Raw genomic sequence first — 20,436 nt, forward strand, 5'->3', positions numbered from 1 at the left:
CAACACCCATCGGACCGGACCCCCGGGTGAGTATAATCTACCGTAACTCATTTTTCTTATCTTTCAGGTTACATCGGGGGCTTATCTACATCATTATTGAATGCTGTAGATAAGCCCCTGATGGCTGTGGCTGCATCTCATAGGCCAAATATGAGGTGACAGATTCCCTTTAAGCTAACATTATTATGGGGATCTATTAATTTGTTTGATGAGATCAGTAGTCTGACAACCAGGCTGAGACTTGAATGATAAAATATGACTTTACTACATTGCCCAATATTTGCCTTGCTATACCCCTGTGATGTCGCCTTGCAGCAGCCATTATGAGCGTAGATGTGCCACAAGTCAGTGCTAAAGCCAACACTGAAGCCGGGTATAAGGGGAATACTGAATCATTACCACAGGAAATTGCTAAAGGGAATATTACTCTTTTGCTATTTTATCTTATTTTTATTTGATTGTTAAAAAAACCCAAAGTTGGACTTAAAACCTGTCTTTAGTAATCATCAAATAATAATTGTCCAATTTTCTTTCAGGCCAAACTGTTTCCAGATTGTAGTTCAGCACTTTAGTGAGGAGCATTATATATTCTACTTTGCTGGGGAGACCCCTGAACAAGCTGAGGTAACGTAATAGAAGTAATGCATGTATGTGGTTAGGATTCAAGGCTTATGTTATAGCTGTGGTCACCAATCTGGGGGGCTGCTCCTGATGGGGGGTGCACATTCCCAGAACTACAGTTTGCTGACTACTGCAGTAAATTATTGTGTGCTTGCATGCTAATCTCTCATCAATACTTGCCTTTCTTTCCCTTTGTGCATACGTAGTAAATGTATGGGAGCACAAGCTGTAAACCCGCCATACACATTAGATGAGTGTACCATTGTTCAGCCCAGCGCTCCTGTGTTGTCTATGAGGGAGCCGTTGCCAGACATGCCTGGTGGTGGCTCATCTGCAATCCAAAACTGGATATGCTGAATTATTTTCCCCAACAATAAATTGTCTAGGGCTCCCATGCACATTGGACTGTCGGCCGGACCGGTTGATAATGTGGGTTCATCCCGCAAGAGTCTGTTGTGTATGGGTGGTGGAGGGGGTTTTAAAATCTCACAAGATCCTTCATCAGGGAAGGTAAAATTCTCATGAAGAGATTAAAATCTGAAGCTCTTCAAAACGGTAGGTGTTACAACGTAACTATATTTTGTGATAAAAGCTGTGTCGGTAAAGAGCGTACCAAAGTGGATGACCCTAAAAAGTAAAAAATATGCCAAGACTCACTTTGGGGATTGCGTGGTAACCCCTGGTTTAAAAGGTCCAAGTGCTGCTGCCTTGTGCCAGGATGAGACCCCGCCAGATAAAATTCATGTGAATAATAAAGCACTTAAAAAAAAGCTGAAAGAGTGTCTTTTGCTGCAAAGATAGTAGATGGGTCCTTGTGTTGGACAGCGTGTATCTACACCGTACTTGCATTTCTTTTTAATCAAAGATCCAATCCTTTTTTTTTTTTCTTGTAGAACCGTGTGGTCCAACAGAAAAGAACCTCAATCTACTATCTTTGCAGAAAGATGTTCTTGAGAGACACGCAGCCCATTTTAAAGTGTTTTTCTTCTTCTGGAAAATGAAGCGCTGTTGTTACATACCGTGCTTCCATACGTTGTCCGTACAATGGAGACCTCTCCGTGTACAGTGCAGACCGCATTATTTCTAACACCGCGAAAACCAAAAACAAAACAAATATCCTGGAATAAAAAAGTAAAAAAAAATATTGCAAAAATTGCATGAAGGTAGTAATAATAGTAATAATAAGGGTATTTAGTTAACATAATTTTGATCAAAATAATGTAGAAGCCATCCCGCCATGTCACGGCAACCCTTGTGGGACAGTCCTAACTCTTGTATTTAAAACCTTTCCACTTGTCAAGTGACGTAAATGTGAACAAGGACAGAGGGACTGAACCACCAGTTTTCTGCTCAGATCCAGTTTCTCATTTCTTACACCACGGACTGTCCGCAGTCCCAGCTAATCACAGCAGTGTTGCTTTTGGCAGTGGGTTCAGGCGGTTTTCTGCTCTGTAATGTAGAGTTGTATCTGATTATGTGCAATCAACTCTACAATATGAACTTGCTCCACGGATCTGCTTGCAATCTGTTTTTTCCATATTTTATTAGGATTGGATGAGAAGTCTTCAGGCATTTTGCAGTCTACGGAAAACAACACAAGCCTCATCTAATAAACGGCTGAGACAGGTCTGTCTCCGTACTTAACGTTGTCCTAAAGTAAATGTTCACACCAGACTGGTCTTATGGAAACAAAATGTGCCTTCTGTAATGGGTAACTGATGGGTGCAGAGGTTTACACAGGTGGAAGTAATGCTATCACTGAAGAGCATCCTGTCCCTCTATAAAACCAGACCTTTTTTGTAGAGATCCCATGTTCCAGTCATCTGAAATTAAGATTAGACACCATATGTAAGTTAGTTTGGGGCTGCTTTGGGGGGTGTCAGTGTAATTGGACTGATGTGCATGTCCAGCCTGATTTGCTTATGGTTTTTACTCTTAATTTCTCATGACTGGGTACATTGAATTTAAAAAAGAAAAAATATGCTGTAGTTTTTACTGGGGACAATCCTTTCTACAGCTATACTATTACTTCATATATAAAACGTGCTGATGGGTTCTCTTTACGATGCATGGTGCAGCGTGCCACTTGTTTGTTGTTTTTTTTTTTTTAACTATCATTTTTATAAAGCACGCCACATCTTTTCACCGCTATATGTATATATATATTTTTCCCCTCTTTTTAGGTCAGCAGCCTTCATTTGCACATAGAAGAAGCTCACAAGCTCCCAGTCAAACATTTCACTAGTCCATATTGTAACATCTATCTGAACAGTGTACAGGTAGCAAAGACGCACGCCAGGGACGGCCAGAATCCTGTTTGGTCGGAAGAGTTTTTCTTTGAGTAAGTTTCTGTACTTTTTTTTTTTTTAAATTTGTAGTTGACAACACTGTATAGATTCAGTACTGTTCAGGGTTGTCAGGAGCCCTTATCCGTGCCAGAGGGATCATTACACCAAGACTAACCCGAAAAGGCTCCCTATACCGAGGTGCAATATGGCCCCATAGTCTTCTGTGTGCACAGAGCCATAATACAGTTGTTTCCATGATCCCTTATTTTCACAGACACCGTATGGTGAAAGGCTATTATAATTTACTAGATGGTGGCCCGGTTCTAACGCATCGGCTATTCTAGAGTCTCTCTCTCTCCCCTCTCCCAATCAGCGCCGCAGGATTTCCGTTACAGACAGAATTAGAAGATAATATAGTAGTTGTACTGCTGAACCGGTGCCCCATATCCGCATTGATCTGCTCCACTGGCTCCTTTATTAGCTGCTGTTCTTATCAGTAAAATTGTTGGTCTCCGGATTTTGATGGCTACTGCAGGTGTCTGTGAGACACAGTCCATTAACATTTTAGGATGCTTTTGCTAATATTTAGGTAATTGCATTTGCAGCAATTGCCAGATTAAGAAAAGGGAAAAACTTCCATGTTCAGCTGAATTATTTGACCAAAGTGAGTTTCTGAAATGATTCTTTTTTTTTTTTTTCTTTAGTGATTTATCAACGGACATAAACAGGTTTGAGATTAGCCTAAGTAACAAAACCAAGAAAAGCAAAGATCCTGACATATGTAAGTAGCGGCGTCTGCGTCAGTACTGATGTCTACAGATTTCCTAGTAGGACTCATGGATGTGACCTTCTTGTGTTCCTCTTCCTTAGTATTCATGCGTTGCCAATTAAATCGACTGCAGAAAGGACACGCAATAGATGAATGGTTTCAGCTTAGCTCTCACATACCTCTAAAAGGTATAGAGCCAGGGTCCCTGCGTGTCCGGGCGAGGTACTCGATGGAGAAAATTATGCCAGAAGAAGAGTACAGCGAGTTTAAAGAGGTACAGAATTGGCAAATTTTATTTCTGGAAATTTTGTTCTTATTTCCAGCTTATTGGCATAAAGTTCTTAGTACATGCATTCGCCCTTGAGCTTGTTTAAGTGTTGGAATGATATTCTATTGTGCAGTCGTTTCCTAAAGTTCCACGAAAATTCTCATGAAATATTATAGCAGTTGTTTGTTAAGCGCTACTGAATATGTCAGCGCAATATAAGTGACACAATTAAACATGGTGTTTCACATGCCATTCCTATTGCTTGCCGTGTAATATGTCAGTCGCCCCTACTTGCTGGCTCCCAGCTTTTGATTATAGGGGGGTGTCCCAAAACAAAGCTTTGAATGTAATAATTTTCTTTTGTCTCTTGCAGCTTATACTTCAGAAGGAGCTGCATGTTGTAAATGCGCTGTCTCATGTATGTGGACAGGATCGAACACTACTTGCTAGCATTCTACTGCGGATTTTCCTACATGAAAAAATGGAATATTTGCTATTGCGAACACTAAATGACAAAGAAATCAGCGTGGAAGGTAATATAGGTTTTTTTGTTATTCTGCACATAGATTTTTCATGTCCTAGCCTGTTTACAGTGAACATTATAGACAATAGAATATTTCATGGGTTACAGTGACATGATCCTTCTTTGTCTGCATAATTTGTTTCATTAGTTGTCTATATCCTGTTATTTGATAATGTTCTATTTCCCCATAATGCAGATGAAGCTACAACTCTTTTCCGAGCCACAACTTTAGCAAGCACACTCATGGAGCAATACATGAAAGCCACTGCGACTCCATTTGTCCATCACGCTCTGAAAGACACCATATTAAAAATAATGGAGAGCAAACAATCTTGCGAGGTAAGAAATGTCTCTGTAAACCATTTTATTTTACTGATGTACAGTCGGCCTGCTCTGTTTCAACATGTTTTATCCCCATGACTTTAAAATCCATTATTTACTAGTGTTCTGTTTTACACAGCTAAATCCCTCAAAGCTGGAGAAGAATGAAGATGTGAACGCCAACTTGGCCCACCTGTTGGCTTTACTTTCAGAATTGGTAGAAAAGATTTTTATGGCAGCAGAAATACTTCCTCCGTAAGTACAGAGATCTTGCTCTAATTTAACCCTCTTTATGACCTATGACGTATAGTCACAGATATATAGTCTAGAACCCAGCCCCAGGTCCCGAAAAGTGGCGACTTTACGGGTGTCGGGAAATGACGCCGGTTTTTTTTTTTTTATACAAACTATGAAAACTTTTTTCACTACCTAAAGAAATGAAAGAATCTAGACATGTTTGGTATCTGCAAACTGATAATGATCTGGAGAATCATAATAGCAGGTCAGTTTTAGCATTTAGTGAACATGGTAAAAAAAAATTGTGGAATTGCAATTTCAAGACTCTCGGAATTTCTTTCCACTACACTATATGGTAACATCAATGGTGTTGTTTAAAAGTACAGCTCATCTTGCAAAAAAACAAGCCCTCACATGGCCATATTGACTGAAAAATAAGTTATGGCTCTGGGAAGAAAGGGAAAAAAAAAAAACGCAAAAGACTGAAAATCCCATGGTCATGAAGGAGTTAGGCGGTTGCCTTGTCTTGTTGTGAAGTAGAAGAATCTGGCTGTAAACTGATAAATGTATATGGTCAACTTATGTAACCAAGTTACAACCTGCAATAGGTAATTCATTTATATGAAAAATGTTGTCTGGCCTTGTGGTAAAGGTTTACAGTCACTCTATACGACTACAGACTTCTGGATCCTTACAGTGCACACCACATACTCTGTCTGGATTGTCTGGTGTCACTGCTGAGACCAGGTATGCCATTTCCATACATCGGCCACATTTCAACTAGACTTGCGCTGCCTCGATCATACTTTGTGTTGAGTATTGTATTGAGTGAGGCAAAGCATATCTTATTGGCACTTGACCGCACGGATTCAATTGAATGCTTGCGCAATATATTCATATACTTGCCCTATCTCGGCAGCAACATCGGAGACTCCTGACAACGATCAGCGTTTCCTGTGAGGATTCAGAAGTATGACTTACACTACAAGACCAGACAACCCCTTTAATGTAGATGAATTTCCTATTGCTGGTTGTAGTTTACTTACACGGACTATACATAATTATTAGCAGATTACAGCCATCTACAGACCTGCTCACATCGCATGGATGTTTGTTATAATAGTGAAAGGGTATAAGCTGCAGCCCGACACTTCTGATAATTATGTGACTTAGGCCGGTTTCACATTTGCGTTTAGGGCTGCGCACGTCTGCCGCTAAGCCCCCCCCCCCGCCGCGCCTCCTCTGGTAGCTCCGCGTCATGCGTCCCCTATCTTTATCACTTAGGACGCAGGCCGTGCGCAGTATGCGTTTAGCGGTGCCTGCGTCCTTTTGACGGTGCGCCGACCAGCGCCAAAAGCAACCTGTTGCAATTTGGTTGTGCTCGGCGCACCATCAAAAGGACGCAGGTGCCGCCAAACGCATACTGCGCACGACCTGCGTCCTCAGTGATAAAGATAGGAGACACATGACGCATGCAGCGTCATGCGCCCGGAGGCGGAGCTACCGGAGGAGGCGGGGCTTAGCGGCGGCCGTGCGCAGGCCGACGCTGCGGCCCTAAACGCAAATGTGAAACCGGCCTTAAATAGGAAAAATCATTAATACTTTCCTGTTAAGTACCTGGCCCGCTGAGAGATACCCTTACGCAACAAAGGATTAAACCAAGTAAAAACCCAAGTTTTCTGCTCCTCCTTTTCTGTTAGTACCCAGACATTTTAGATATTTGTAAAGAGATGCCTGCAGATGCTGACACTGATAGGATTGCTGTGTCATTAATGGTAGCACATGTAATGATCATGCACATTTTACATCTTTTTGCCAGAACTTTGAGGTATATATATGGATGCTTACAGAGATCTGTTCAGCAAAAGTGGCCTTCTAATACAACAATGAAGACAAGAGTTGTTAGGTAAGTAGCAACACAAGTCAAGAAAAAAAATTCAGAAACTTCATTTTGTCACCATGTTTCACAAAATAAGCTCTTTACTAGTGATGGGCGAGTATACTCGTTACTCGAGATTTCCCGAGCATGCTCAGGTGGTCTCCAAGTTTTTGGATGTGCTCGGAGATTTAGTTTCTGTAGCCGCAGCTGCATGATTTGCAACTGCTAAGACAGCCTGAATGAATACATGTGAGGATTTCCTAACAAACAGGCAATCCCCTCATGTATTCAGGCTGACTACCAGCCACAAATCATGCAGCTACGGCGACAGAAACTAAATCTCCGAGCACATCCAAATACTCGAAGACCACCTGAGCATGCTCTGGAAATCTCCAGTAACGAGTATACTCGCTCATCACTACTCTTTACTTTAGCAAATACAACTTGGACCTGGTGAGACTGGTGTATGTATTTTGAAAATCTATTTCTCAGTTGATCTTGAATGTACTTATAATTCAGACACTATTAAAAGGGTTGGGAAATTATTCATTACATTGAGTTAACTTTTTTAAATCAAATTTTCAGTGGCTTTGTTTTCCTGCGATTAATCTGCCCAGCTATACTGAACCCAAGAATGTTTAATATCATCTCAGGTATGTACTCACTGTTAGGATTCTGTTGTTTCTGACGTTTCGGGCGCTCTTCACGTGTCCGATGTGTATGCGATTTACATTCAGCCGATCATGAGCTGACAGCTTCCCTAAATGGTGACCATTCAAAGAACTCCTTTAAAATGTTCCTGGTATCTGCTTTATTATCTGCATTAGAGGAGCTGGCACTCCATGGCTGTCCCTGTTTGATGACAGGTTTCCTATAGATATATGAACAAATAGTGACTTGCGTCAATTCGCTCGACTTCACTGTAGGGATCTGCCTAGTGGTCTCCCCATACCCAACTTTTTAAAGTACATTTTGTCTGAAACACTGCATACAGGCGTAAAACCTAGATGCTGCAATCAGGCTGCCTTTCATTAGAGCTGCATGACTCGTGTGACTGATGACGACCTGTTCTGTATAAAAGTGACAAAACACTTTTTAGTAATGACACTACTCCATTTATTCCATGGCGCTTTACATGTGAAAAGGGGCAAATATAGACAAGTACAATAAACATGAGCAATACAAGACATACATAAGTATAGAAGGAGAGAGGACCCTGCCCGCAAGGGCTCACAGTCTACAGAACGCTTGAGATATCGAAATGATTATTTTAATCTCCATTAAAAACAGGTATGGAGTTTAAAGATATGACTACCAACAAAGGGTAGCATGGGATGACTAAATAGTTTAGTAGTCGGCATCGTGTCAAAAAGGGCACATAAAGTGCAAGTACTGCATAATGATTCATCCAATCATGTTGGACAACAAGGACCAGGAATGATCTTGCCCATTATGTGTCCATTATTCTCACCTGCCACCACACATATACATGTTTCGTATGTATGGTTTGAGCAATCCTTATGTGAAAAGCTTCCTCATGGAGCCTCTGAGGAAGCCAAGGGTTCACTGCCTCAGGTAGACACTTAGATATAGATAAGTAGATAGATCACAGTGGGTACAATCTTCCCCGGCAAGGATTATTCTGAAAAAGGCCAGGAAACAGCCCAGAATTACACGGGAGGACCTTATCAATGACCTGAAAAGAGCTGGGACCACAGTCTCAAACATTACCATTATTAATACCCTACGCTGTCTAGGATTAAAATCCTACAGGGTACATAAGGTCCCCCTGCTCAAACCAGCACATGTCCAGGCCTGTTTTGAAGTTTGCCAATGACATCTGGATGATCCAGAGGCGGCATTGGAGAACGTCATGTGGGCAGATGAGACTAAAATAGAACTTTTTGGTATCAACTCCACACGCCGTGTTTGGAGGAAGGTGGAGGATGAGTACAACCCCAAGAACACCGTCCTAACCGTGAAGCATGTTGGGGGAAGCATCATATATTAGGGGTGCTTTTATGCAAAAGGGACAGGACAACTGCACAGTATTAAAGTCAGGATGCATGGGGTCATATATCATGAGATTTTGGCCAACAACCTCCTTCCCTCAGTAAGGCTAGTTTCACATTAGCGTTTACGGCTGCCGCTAAGCCCCGCCCCCTGCCACGTCTCCGCCGGTAGCTCCGCCTACGGACGCATGACGCTGCCTGGATCCCCTATCTTTAGCACTGGGGATGCAGGCCGTGTGCAGTATGCGTTTGGCGGCGCATGCGTCCTTTTGACGCTTCGCCGAGCGCACCAAATTGCAACCTGTTTCGTTTGGCGCTGGTCGGCGCAGCGACAAAAGGACACATGCGCCGCCAAATGCATACTGCGCACGGCCTGCGTCCCCAGTGCTAAAGATGCGTCCGTAGGCGGAGCTACTGGCTGAGGCACGGCAGGGGGCGGGGCTTAGCTGCGGCCGTGCGCAGCCCGACGCTGCGGCCGTAAACGCTAATGTGAAACTAGCCTTAGAGCATTGAAGATGGGTCGTGGCTCGGTTTTCCAGCATGGCAATAATCCAAAACAAACAGCCAGGGAAGCTAAGGAGTTGCCTCGTAAGAAGTATTTCAAGGTCCAGGAGTGGCCTAGCCGGTATCCAGACCTGAACCCAATAGAAAATCTTTGGAGGGAGCTGAAACTCAATGTTGCCCAGCGACAGCCCCAAAACCTGAAAGATCTGGAGATCTGTATGGAGAAGTGGGCCAAAATCCCTGCTGCAGTGTGTGCAAACTTGAACAAGAGCTATAGGAAATGTCTGACCTCGGTAATTGCAAACAAAGGTTTCTGTACCAAGTATTAAGTTCTCTTTTTATGTTGTGTCAAATACTTATTTTATGCAATAAAATGCTAATTGATTATTTAAAAATCATTCATTGTGATTTTCTTTTTTTTTTTTTCCCCAGTTTATGTATGTACAGTTGCTTCTCACAAAATTAGAATATCAAAAATCGTAGTTACTTACCGATAACGGTATTTCTCTGATCCCATGACGGCACCACGGAGAGAGAGGGATCTGCCCTCAGGGACAGGAAACCTACAGATGTAAAAGGCGGTACCTCTCTCCCACATCAGTTGGTTTACAGACCATTACACAGAACTTTCAGTTGCAACTAATGGTTATAAAAATCCAAAATTAATCAAATTACTCAAATTAAGCTTAATAGAGGAACCGTGTGGCTAAGTATTAACGCTAACTAACTCACTCTAATGTGCACACCTGTATGTGTGAAAGGGAGGGGATGTACGGGTGCCATCATGGGATCAGAGAAATACCGTTATCGGTAAGTAACTACGATTTTCTGTTTCCCCATGACGGCACCACGGAGAGAATTACAAAGATTGTACATCTAGGGAGGGACCACCGCCTCCAGAACCCTTTTCCCAAAGGTGAGATCTGAAGAGGAGGTCAAGTCTAGACGGTAATGTCTGAAAAATGTAGAGGGGGAAGACCAAGTGGCCGCTCTACATATCTGGTCTATTGAAGCGCCAGCTTTCTCCGCCCAGGATGATGCCACTGCCCTGGTTGAATGGGCCCTTACGTCCTCCGGGATGGCCGCCCCTCAGGAGGAGTAGGATAGGGTGATGGCCTCTCTTATCCACCTCGCCAGTGTGGCCTTCGACGCTTTTTGACCCTTTTGAGGACCCTGAAAACAGACAAACAGAGCCCTACCCTTCCTAAACTCCCTCGTGGTTGTCAAATATAGGACCAGGCATCTTTTTACGTCTAAAGTGTGTAATACCTCTTCTGTTTTGTTTTTGGGATTGGTAGAGAAGAAGGGTAGGGAGATTTCCTGGGTCCTATGAAACTTAGAACCGACTCAGCATATCTCCCCAAGGTGTCTTCTAAGAATTACCCTATCATCCAGAACTTGCGTGAAGGGTGAGTGGGCAGACAAGCCTTGTATATCACTAATGCGGCGGGCAGAAGTTAAGGCTATGAGGAGGGAGGTCTTAAGAGAATATTTTTAAGGGAACCTCCGCTAGGGGTTCGAAGGGAGATTTGGTTACTGCATTTAGCACTAGGTTTGGATCCCGGGCGGGGGGGGGTGCGTAGGAGGATCGGCCTAGATCTACTTAAGGCTCTAATGAATCTCATAACCCATCTATTTTTGGCTATGTCATAGTTATTACAAAGCTCCCAAGGCCGCCACCTGTACTTTTAAGGTGCTGGTAGCTAACCCTTTTTCCCCAACCCCCTCTGTAGGAATTCCAGAATCTTGTCTACAGGGATTTCGCCCGTTGGGTCGGAACCCGACACTGACATGAATTTCTTCCACACTTTGCCATATGCTTCAGTGGTTACTGGCTTTCTGCTTTGTAGTAGCGTGGTTACCAAGTTTGACGAGAAGCCCTTTTTACTTAGGAGCTCCCTCTCAAAAGCCAAGCTGTCATGTGTAGGTTTTTTATGTGGGGGTGATACACAGGTCCCTGGGAAAGCAGGTCTGGAGTTTCTGGTAGAACCCAGGGATCCGTTACGGACATCCTTCTCAGCCAGGAGAACCATATTCTCCGTGGCCAGAAGGGCGCTATTACCACTACCGTCACCTTGTCCCCCTGTATTTTCCTCAGTACTAGGGGGATGAGAGATATTGGAGGGAAGGCGTAAGCCAGATGATAATCCTAGGGTATCGTGCAAGCGTCTAGAGCTACTGGGCCCCCCCGGGGATCGATTGAGCAGAAGGTTTCCAACTTCCGATTCTGGCTTTTCGCAAATAAGTCTATTTCTGGTCGTCCCCAGAGCTTCACAATCTGGTTGAAGACTAACTGGTTTAGTTCCCACTCCCCCTGTTTTAGACGTGTCCTGCTTAAAAAATCCACCGTTCGATTTTCTGAACCCTTTATGTGAAGGGCTGTCAGGGATTCTAGATTGTGTTCTGCCAGGTGGAAGATGGACTTTGTTACCTCCATCAGTGGAAGATATCTGGTGCCCCCCTGGTGGTTTAGATATGCTGCCACTACCTGGTTGTCTGAGAAGACCCTTGTGTGATAGGAACGAAGTGAATCTAGAAAATGAATGAGAGCTAGTTTTACTGCCAGCAACTCCTTCATATTTGAGGAAGCGGACTCTCTTCCCTGGTCCCAGGGCCCTTGTGCCACCTGGTTGTCTAAATGTGCACCCCACCCCCAAGGGCTTGCGTCTGTAGTTAGGATCTTTGTCGCAGGTAATGCCCAGGGAACCCCCTTGGCTAGGTTGGCCGGAACTGTCCACCATGTTAAGGAATGTATTGTCTCTGGTGAGATGTTTAATTGCATGTCTAAATTCCCGTGTAGGTAAACGTCTGCGTCTAGTATTTCCCACTGTAAATTCCAAGTGTGGCTCTGTGCCCACTGAACTGCTGGCATGCAGGCTGTCATCAACCCCAACAGTGACATTGCCTTTCTCAGGGTAGTGTTCGGGGATGCTATCATTTGTGACGCCATTTGTGTCATTTTTTTGTACCTTCGCCTGCGGAAGATAACATTTCTGTTCGAGTGAGTCCAGTGTTATCCCCAAGTATTCTTGCACCTGACTTGGTACGAGCCTGGACTTGGGCAAGTTCAGCATCCACCCTAGGCTTAGTAGAGACCTCATGACCATGTCCAATTTTTTGCAGTGGTGAAAGGTGACCCCTATTATTAAGAGATCGTCCAGGTATGGGACTATCAGAATGTTTTGCTCTCTTATGTGGGCCATTACCTCTGACATTACCTTTGTAAATACCCTTGGAGCAATGGCTAGCCCGAAGGGGAGGGCTCTGAACTGTTAATGTTTTATCTCCCCCTGGATTGTCACCGCCACCCTGAAGTATTTACTGTGGTCTCTGTGAATAGGCACATGGTAATATGCGTCTCTTAAGTCTAATACGGCCATGAAGCAAGCTGGGGGAAGCATTTTTATACAAGATTTTGTCTCCATTTTGAAGTGCTGAATTTCTAGGAATTTGTTCAGCCTTTTTAGAATTATGATCGCCCTGTATGATCCGTCTGGCTTCTTGCGAAGGAAGAGAGGGGAGTAGAAGCCTTTGCCCCTGTCTTGGTAGGGGACTTCTTGTAACACGTTTTTCTCTCGTAGATTCGTTATTTCTTGTTGTAGAGCTAGCTGCTCGTGTGATGTCCTTTGGGGCGTTATCACAAAAGAATCGTTTGGGAGGGTGATGAATTTTAGCCTCAGACCTTCCTTTATTATATCTAGTATCCATGAACTCGCGGATATTCTTTCCCAGGCCTGAAGAAAGTAGGATAATCTTCCCCCGACCCGGGGAGTACCTTCATTGTGGCTTCTTGTTGTCGGGGGGTTTGTTAAACATAAAGCCTTTATTCTTGTTCCTTCTATCCTCCCATCCTTCTTTGTTCCCTTTTGGGGGTTTCCGCCGCATAAACCTTCTGTTCCGAAAAGGTCGTTTGTATGACTGGCTGGGCAACCCGAGAAAGGATTTCTTCTTGTCTCCGGCCTTGTCTAAGATGTCGTCCAGTGTTGGGCCAAATATGAATTCCCCCTCGCACCGGATTGCGCACAATTTGGCTTTTGTCTGCAAATCTCCCGGCCAGCATTTCAGCCATAAGGCACGTCTTGCGGCTTTTGAGAAGGCCGCTGCTCTGGCTGCCAGTCTGGTTGAGTCAACCGACGCATCCGCCAGAAACGCTGCTGCTCCCTTCATTACCGAAACTGATCTCTGTATCGTTTCTTTCGGGACTTTCACCTTTATCTGAGAATCTAAATGGTCCAGCCAGACCATCAGGGCACGTGCTGTACATGTGGCTGCTATGGCTGGTTTTTGCCCCCCTCCTGCTGCTTCCCAAGCGTTTTTTAAGAAAGTTTCCGCTTTCTTATCCATTGGGTCCTTCAGGGTTCCCATGTCTTCGAAGGGCAGGGCAAATTTTTTTAGAAGCTTTTGCGACCTCTACATCTAATTTAGGTGCTTTGCTCCACAAGCAGCAGGCCGGGTCGTCAAAGGGGTATTTTCTCTTTGGTGTTAGGAGGACTTTTTTGTCTGGCTTTTTCCACTCTCACTTGATGAGGGAGTGGATTTTCTCATTAATCGGGAAAGCCCTCCGTTTTTTTTTTTTTTTTTTTTTTGCTCTAGCCCTCCGAACATTATATCTTGGGCCGTTTTCTTAGGGCGTTCGTCTACCAGTCCCATAGTTGTCCTCACAGGTTTTACTAGGGCGTCCGTCTCCTCAATGGGAAAGCAGCTGCATCCCCCTTCTGAGGATGATGAAGTCCCCCTTCTGAGGATGATGAAGAGGACTGGGAGGATGATGAACCACTTGAGTCGGATAGCTCACTTCCCGACTCACTGACGCTCGACTGTGGGGACCTATGCCTGGACCTGCGTTTCTTCTTTGAGGTTCTAGCACCCTTAAGGGCGTCTTGAACCTGGGTTTTTATTAATGTTTTGAGGTCTAAAGCAAACCTCGGGGATTCCTTCTGTATTGTTTCTTCTATGCAAGCCGCACAGAGCTTTTTCTCCCACACAGGGGGTAGCTCCTCCGTGCATATAGCACATATCATGTGTTTAGATTTGGTAGTGCATTTACACCCCTGAACAAGAAAAATTAATAGTCGCAAATTAGCGAGCGGGCATTCACGGAGCTCACTCACCCTCCTGTGGAACGAACGATACAGTCTCGGGCGTAGGGATTATCTCCACTGCTGAGTCCACTTCTGGCTGTGCCGCCATGGTGGAGCTTTGGCTGCGCCGCGATCCTGCATGACCGCTGCTGCTGCGCTGCTGGGAAGAGTCGCATTGGCGCTGTAGGTGCTGGTGTGATTCCTGCGTTTGCTGTGGTCCCTGCTTCGGGGACCGCCACGTGTCTCCTTCTCTCTCTGCGGTTTCCCACTCATTGTGACCGCTTCCTTCTCTTTCAGCGTGCTTTTTAAAGCCTCATCATTTTTTATTTTTTTTTTTTTAAATTTCGCGCCGCCGCCCCCTTCCCAGGGATCCCTGCGCCACGCCGGAAGTCTCGCGTGTGCGCCCCGCGATATTACCCAGCGGTGCACCGCGCCTCCCTTCTTAAGGGAGCTGTAATGGCGCGCGCATCCACTGGCGTATTGCGCATTCGGCGCCGGTCTCCTGCGCCCTCCCGGAGCTGTACTCATGGCTGGTGGCCGCCGCCTCTGCCTGCACTGCCTGCTTCGTGGCTCCCAGAAGCCGCCTCCCCTGCTCCACGGTAAGGCAGGCTCTGACCTGTGCCCCCGGTGACCGCTGCCACCTGCACATGCTGCCTTGCGGTTCAGTGGGGCTCTCCTTTAGTGACTGCCGTCACTATACTGCAGGAGGTAGCCCCTCTTTTTTTTTTTTTTTTTTCCCCCTTTTTTGGCATCGGCAGACTTCCAGGTTTCTTCACTGCCTCTCCCCACTCACCCTCAAGGCCCGCCGACCCCGGTGGTGGTGCTTCGGGGGGGAGCCTGTTCGAGGCCTCGACCCAGCCGAGGCACGGAGCCCCGCTGCCTATCACCGGTCTGGATCGGTCCCCAGAATCCTGCGACGACTTGTCAGGTACGTGCTGTAGGTTCCCCGTCAGGGACAGGAAACCAACTGATGTGGGAGAGAGGTACCGCCTTTTTCATCTGTAGGTTTCCTGTCCTTGAGGGCGGATCCCTCTCTCCGTGGTGCCGTCATGGGGAAAGAGAAAAGTTAATTTCAGTTCTTCAATACAAAAAATGAAACTTGTATATTATATATAGTTATTATAAACAGAGTGATCTATTTAAAGTGTTTCTGTTAATGTTGATGATTATGGCTTACAGACAATGAAAACCCAAAAGTCATTATCTCAGTAAATTAGAATAATAAAAAACACCTGCAAAGGCTTCCTAAGTGTTTAAAAAGCATTTAAAAAGGTCCGTTAATTTGTTTCAGTAGGCTCCACAATCATGGGGCAGACTGCTGAGTTGATAGATGTCCAGAAGACAGTCAATGACACACTCCACAAGGAGGGTAAGCTACAAAAGATCATTGCTATAGAAGCTGGCTGTTCAGAGTGCTGTATCCAAGCATATTAATGGAAAGTTGAGTGGAAGGAAGAAGTGTGGTAGAAAAAGGTGCACAAGCAACCGCGATAACCGCAGCCTTGAAAGGATTAAGAAAAGGCCATCTAAAAATTTGGGGGAAATTCACAAGGAGTGGACTGCTGCTGGAGTCATTGCTTCAAGAGCCACCACACACAGATGTATCCAGGACATGGGCTACAAGTGTCGCATTCCTTGTGTAAAGCCACTCATGACGAATAGACAACACCAGAAGCGTCTCACCTGGATCAAGAAGAAAAAGAACTGGACTGTTGCTCAGTGCAATTTCAGTGCACTTCATGCTTCCCTGGTTTAAAAACAACAGTATCACTGTGCTTGATTGGCCAACAAACTCGCTTGACCTTAACCCCATAGAGAATCTATGGGGTATTGTCAAGAGGAAGATGAGAAACACCAGACCCAACAATGCTGACGAGCTGAAGGCTGCTATCAAAGCAACCTGGGCTTCCATAACACCTCAGCAGTGCCACAGGCTGATCGCCTCCATACCACAACGCATTGATGCAGTAATTGATGCAACTGGAGCCCCAACCAAGTATTGAGTGTATTTACTGAACATGCATTTCAGTAGGCCAACATTTCGGATTTTAAAATCACTTCTGTCTCTTCCCCATTATCCCGTAGAATGTAAGTCCGCAAGGACAGGGTCCCCTCACCTCTTTACCAGTCTGTCATTGTAAATTTGTTTACTGTTAACGATATCTATAAGTTTGTATGTAAACCCTTCTCATGTACAGCACCATGGAATTAATGGCGCTATATAAATAAATAATACATATAAACTATGAATCCTTGTTTTTTTTTTGTTTGTTTGTTTTTTAATTGTTTAGTGTAGGATAATTAACATAGTTCTGTCTTTCTAGTCCCTTATTAGTATTAGGAAGACTTGTTAGATCTTTCCGCTCATTTCTGTTAATCTGTGTTTTCTGTCCCATGACAGACTCTCCATCATCCACTGCAGCAAGAACATTGACGCTGGTCGCCAAGTCTTTACAAAACTTAGCAAATTTGGTTGAATTTGGTGCCAAAGTAAGAAAAGTTTTTGCTCACTTCATAATTATAGATATTACTTGCTAAGAACTTGTTTTTGTTCACTGAGCTGCCTTTTCTGTGTACATGAGGCGCGATCCTTGTAAGTCAGTGTCCCAAATCTCTTAAAACCAGAAACCTGAGCCTTTGCTAAATGGAAAATGCATCATTTCTGATTTTTGCTGAATATATTCTTAATTATGGGTAAAGTCTCCTTAAAGAGTTGGCCACTGACTTATCGTGTAGCTACCTCTACGGGTTTTTTTTTCCCCTTTTTGACTTGCTATTCTTTTTGGGTTGAGAGGGGAGGTTCATGGGGAGCTCTAGACATGGATCATAATGTGGAGGATGGGGATTTGAAGAGTCAAAACTGCAGACAGACTCCTGTTCAAAGTGGAAGTCTTGACCACAGAGCCATAATTGCCTTGAGCTTCCAAAAATGCACTGTACCCTTGTATTATAAAAAATCGAAAACCATCAGAACTATGAATTTATTCTGACACTTAAATTAAGACAAAAAACTTGTCTGACAGAGTATAATTTTTCATATTTTAATTGTAAAATTATTCATTATTAAGGTTTGCCAGATGAGTGTTCACCTTAAAGTGGTTGTCCCATAAAATCAACCCTTGTCCATATTCCCTAATGAGGCACATTGACATGAGCTGCTGTATGAGCACTTGTATTCCATGTAATACCACTCATGGGGAAATTTCCTGGTTTCTCCCTTAAAATAAAAAAAAATCTGTTTGCTAGTGGGTTCTAGAAGTGTGACCCAGGATGGTCATGGTTATTGCGTTTGATGAGACAGCCCTTTAAGGTACGTTCTCTTGGCTGAGCCATCCGGTGCCATCAGTGATGTACTGAGATGGTGGGTACAACATATGCATCTTGGCTTGTTTTTTTGCCCAGCCCCTTTATCACCTAGCCACAGGATAGTTTATAATCTGCTGATCAATGGTTGTCCCGCCGCTGGCACCCCCACCGCTCAGCAGAATGGGGAATTTGTATCCTCTTTACAAAATGATGCTATAGATTGGACGACTGGCAAACGTTCCACTCATTCCCTATGAGGCTGCCGTAAAAATCTGAGCACATCAGCCCCAAGGTAATGAATGAAGTGCTTGTCAGGAGTCCAACCTGCAGCACCATTTTGTAAAGGAGATATATGTGCCCTACCGATCCATTCGGACAGAGATGAAAGTCTCCCTATGATCGGCAAGCTGATCGGTGGATAGGTGATAATGGTTTGTGCCTTGGTAATCTTTAATCCTGCTGTCTGAGTCAATGTATCTCCTCTATAAGCAATATATTGTGATATTAACCGTTATAAATGTAACGTAAGTAGCCAGAAGTGTGAGCTGTCCAGTAATGTCACACGAGCCGTCATCCTGAGACCATTCATTTCAGATTAATCTACTGGCTTACACTGTGTACCAATAACCCTGCTGCATTCTCCTATACATGCACGAAGTACAGAGCACAATCTAATGACACTTCCTTTTGTTCTGGTTGGCACGGGAGGGACATGATGCTGCTGTGCCACAAAGCTGCGTTATTAACTCCGGAGCTGTAAGACAACAAGCTTTCTTTACTTTACTCTTGTAACTGGATCCGCTTCTGCACTTGTCATTGCATGTCCTCCATCCCATTGTAAGTGTAGACCATCCTTCATCTGATTTTGCCACTCTCACTGTACTGTAGCCACAGAATACATTTTCCGTATATATTTTTTCGATTGGATGTTTATTTATCTTCAATGTCTTAATTGGAACTGCTCAAAGTATAAGTGCTTCATCTTACTGTGAGAGAGGGTTGAGTGTGTGTGTCCTCATCGCTTCCCTGTCCAGTGGCTGGGATAACATACCACACACTGCGCTCATATCACTATTCCGCAACCACACATCACATACCCGCACCTAGCCACATCAGAGCACGGCCTGTCCGCCATTGTGGGAACCTCATGTCTGGGATCAGCTGTATTTCTGAAGTTAGAGGGCTTCGCTTCTCCGCAGGATAGGTGATGCTATAATTGTGGGAGTAGGTGTGTGGCACATACATGGGATCCACATAAGACACAACCTTGGGAAATACTGCTTTTTGTCTTTCATTTTTTTGCATTTATAGCCTTATTCTAAAATGAAAAGTGTTAATTTTTTTTCTTAATCCACACATACAATCCCATTTAGAGTGATATTATACGTATGTGTGGCCAGCTGCGGATTATCCTTAATTTCTATGCTGCATCTTTACTTGCCGTGGTTTAATGTGGAAATTACAGACCATCATTGTCTAAAATGGCTTAGCTGCAGCTGTAATGGCCCCCTTCCCGAGGGCTAATCATTGAGGTTGTATAGCACGACATCTCATGGTGCCATTTATAAGTGCATGACACAGCCAGATCATGGGTCTGGTGACCCCAAATAACTGCATCAGAGGTATACACTGTGTGCGACTTAGTGAGGACGTTCAGCATATTATCAATTTTATGCATTTGGATAAAGCTGATCAGGTGACGTGTATTTGTGTAATGAGGTGGGTGATGCCTAAGGATACAACACCCTTTATCGAGTGTGCAGAATTATTAGGCAGCTTGTTTTCCCTCAGGCAGAATGGGCCAAAAAAGATTTAACTAACTCTGAAAAGTTAAAAAAAAAAAAAAAAGTCTAGCAGCAATAGTCTCCTGCTGATAAAACAATGATTGTGCTGAAACTACAGCAAACTGCTGAGCAAGTGTACCATTACGGGAATTGGGCTCTCTGCCCCTACATTATGCTGATCTCAAATTACAAAACAAAAACCAGCTGGCAGATTCCTTGTAACTGACAAAGACTTGAGAAAAATCAAACATGAACCTCCCATGAGCCCATTATCCTCCAGTGCTGTAACTTTTGAGTTATACATACCCCCAGCCAGTGGGCACGGCCTCGCTCCTTACAACTAGCGATGCAGCTGGCCAGTGGGTGTGTCCGGCTAGAAGGTGTGGCCTCGCTGCATACAAGTGTATGGAGAGCGAGGCCACGCCCACTGGCGGGAGTTTTTATAACTCATACATAGCCTCCGACCCCAGGTCTGAAACCGGCGATTCCCCGCAGTGCACAGTGTGCATGCACTGAGGGGATTCATAAGTCTGCAGTCACCCAGAGTGACTGCAGACTTATCAGTTTTTACCGGACAACCCCTTTAAAGATGGAAGAATAACGACATGGCCTCTTCCTCACCTGACCTCCACCCCATTGAGAACTTGTGGGCCCTTCTTAAATGAGAGATTTACGGTGAAAGAAATCATTAAACAGACAAGCCCCCATAAGGGTTATGGTTCTTGGAATAAGGGGAGGAACAAATGAAAGCGTAAAAATGGAAGATCGCCCTGTCGGGAAGAGGTTAAACAGACTTACTGTGAAGGAATACCGTACACCTCTGAGTAGTGTCTGGGGGCTGTG

At 44.4% G+C, this 20,436-nt stretch overlaps 1 protein-coding gene across 2 annotated transcripts in view; it reads left to right on the top strand.

Annotated features, from left to right (window-relative positions):
* Positions 1 to 20,436, top strand: part of RASA1 (RAS p21 protein activator 1) — a 98,637-nt gene that overhangs the window by 71,507 nt on the left and 6,694 nt on the right. Inside the window, exons 12-23 of one of the 2 annotated variants that reach the window (XM_073584131.1) lie at positions 537 to 624; positions 2,170 to 2,247; positions 2,805 to 2,962; positions 3,614 to 3,690; positions 3,780 to 3,952; positions 4,320 to 4,479; positions 4,666 to 4,808; positions 4,930 to 5,045; positions 6,847 to 6,933; positions 7,492 to 7,559; positions 16,905 to 16,993; positions 18,518 to 18,565. In XM_073584131.1, coding sequence (XP_073440232.1) covers positions 537 to 624; positions 2,170 to 2,247; positions 2,805 to 2,962; positions 3,614 to 3,690; positions 3,780 to 3,952; positions 4,320 to 4,479; positions 4,666 to 4,808; positions 4,930 to 5,045; positions 6,847 to 6,933; positions 7,492 to 7,559; positions 16,905 to 16,993; positions 18,518 to 18,565 — 1,285 coding nt within the window. The remainder of the gene's footprint in view (positions 1 to 536; positions 625 to 2,169; positions 2,248 to 2,804; positions 2,963 to 3,613; positions 3,691 to 3,779; positions 3,953 to 4,319; positions 4,480 to 4,665; positions 4,809 to 4,929; positions 5,046 to 6,846; positions 6,934 to 7,491; positions 7,560 to 16,904; positions 16,994 to 18,517; positions 18,566 to 20,436) is intronic. The other variant, XM_073584216.1, reaches the window with a different exon arrangement.

Source organism: Dendrobates tinctorius, unplaced genomic scaffold, assembly GCF_039654945.1.
Source record: "Dendrobates tinctorius isolate UK_male_01 unplaced genomic scaffold, ASM3965494v1 ptg000003l, whole genome shotgun sequence".
In the NCBI taxonomy this organism is placed as follows: domain Eukaryota; kingdom Metazoa; phylum Chordata; class Amphibia; order Anura; family Dendrobatidae; genus Dendrobates; species Dendrobates tinctorius.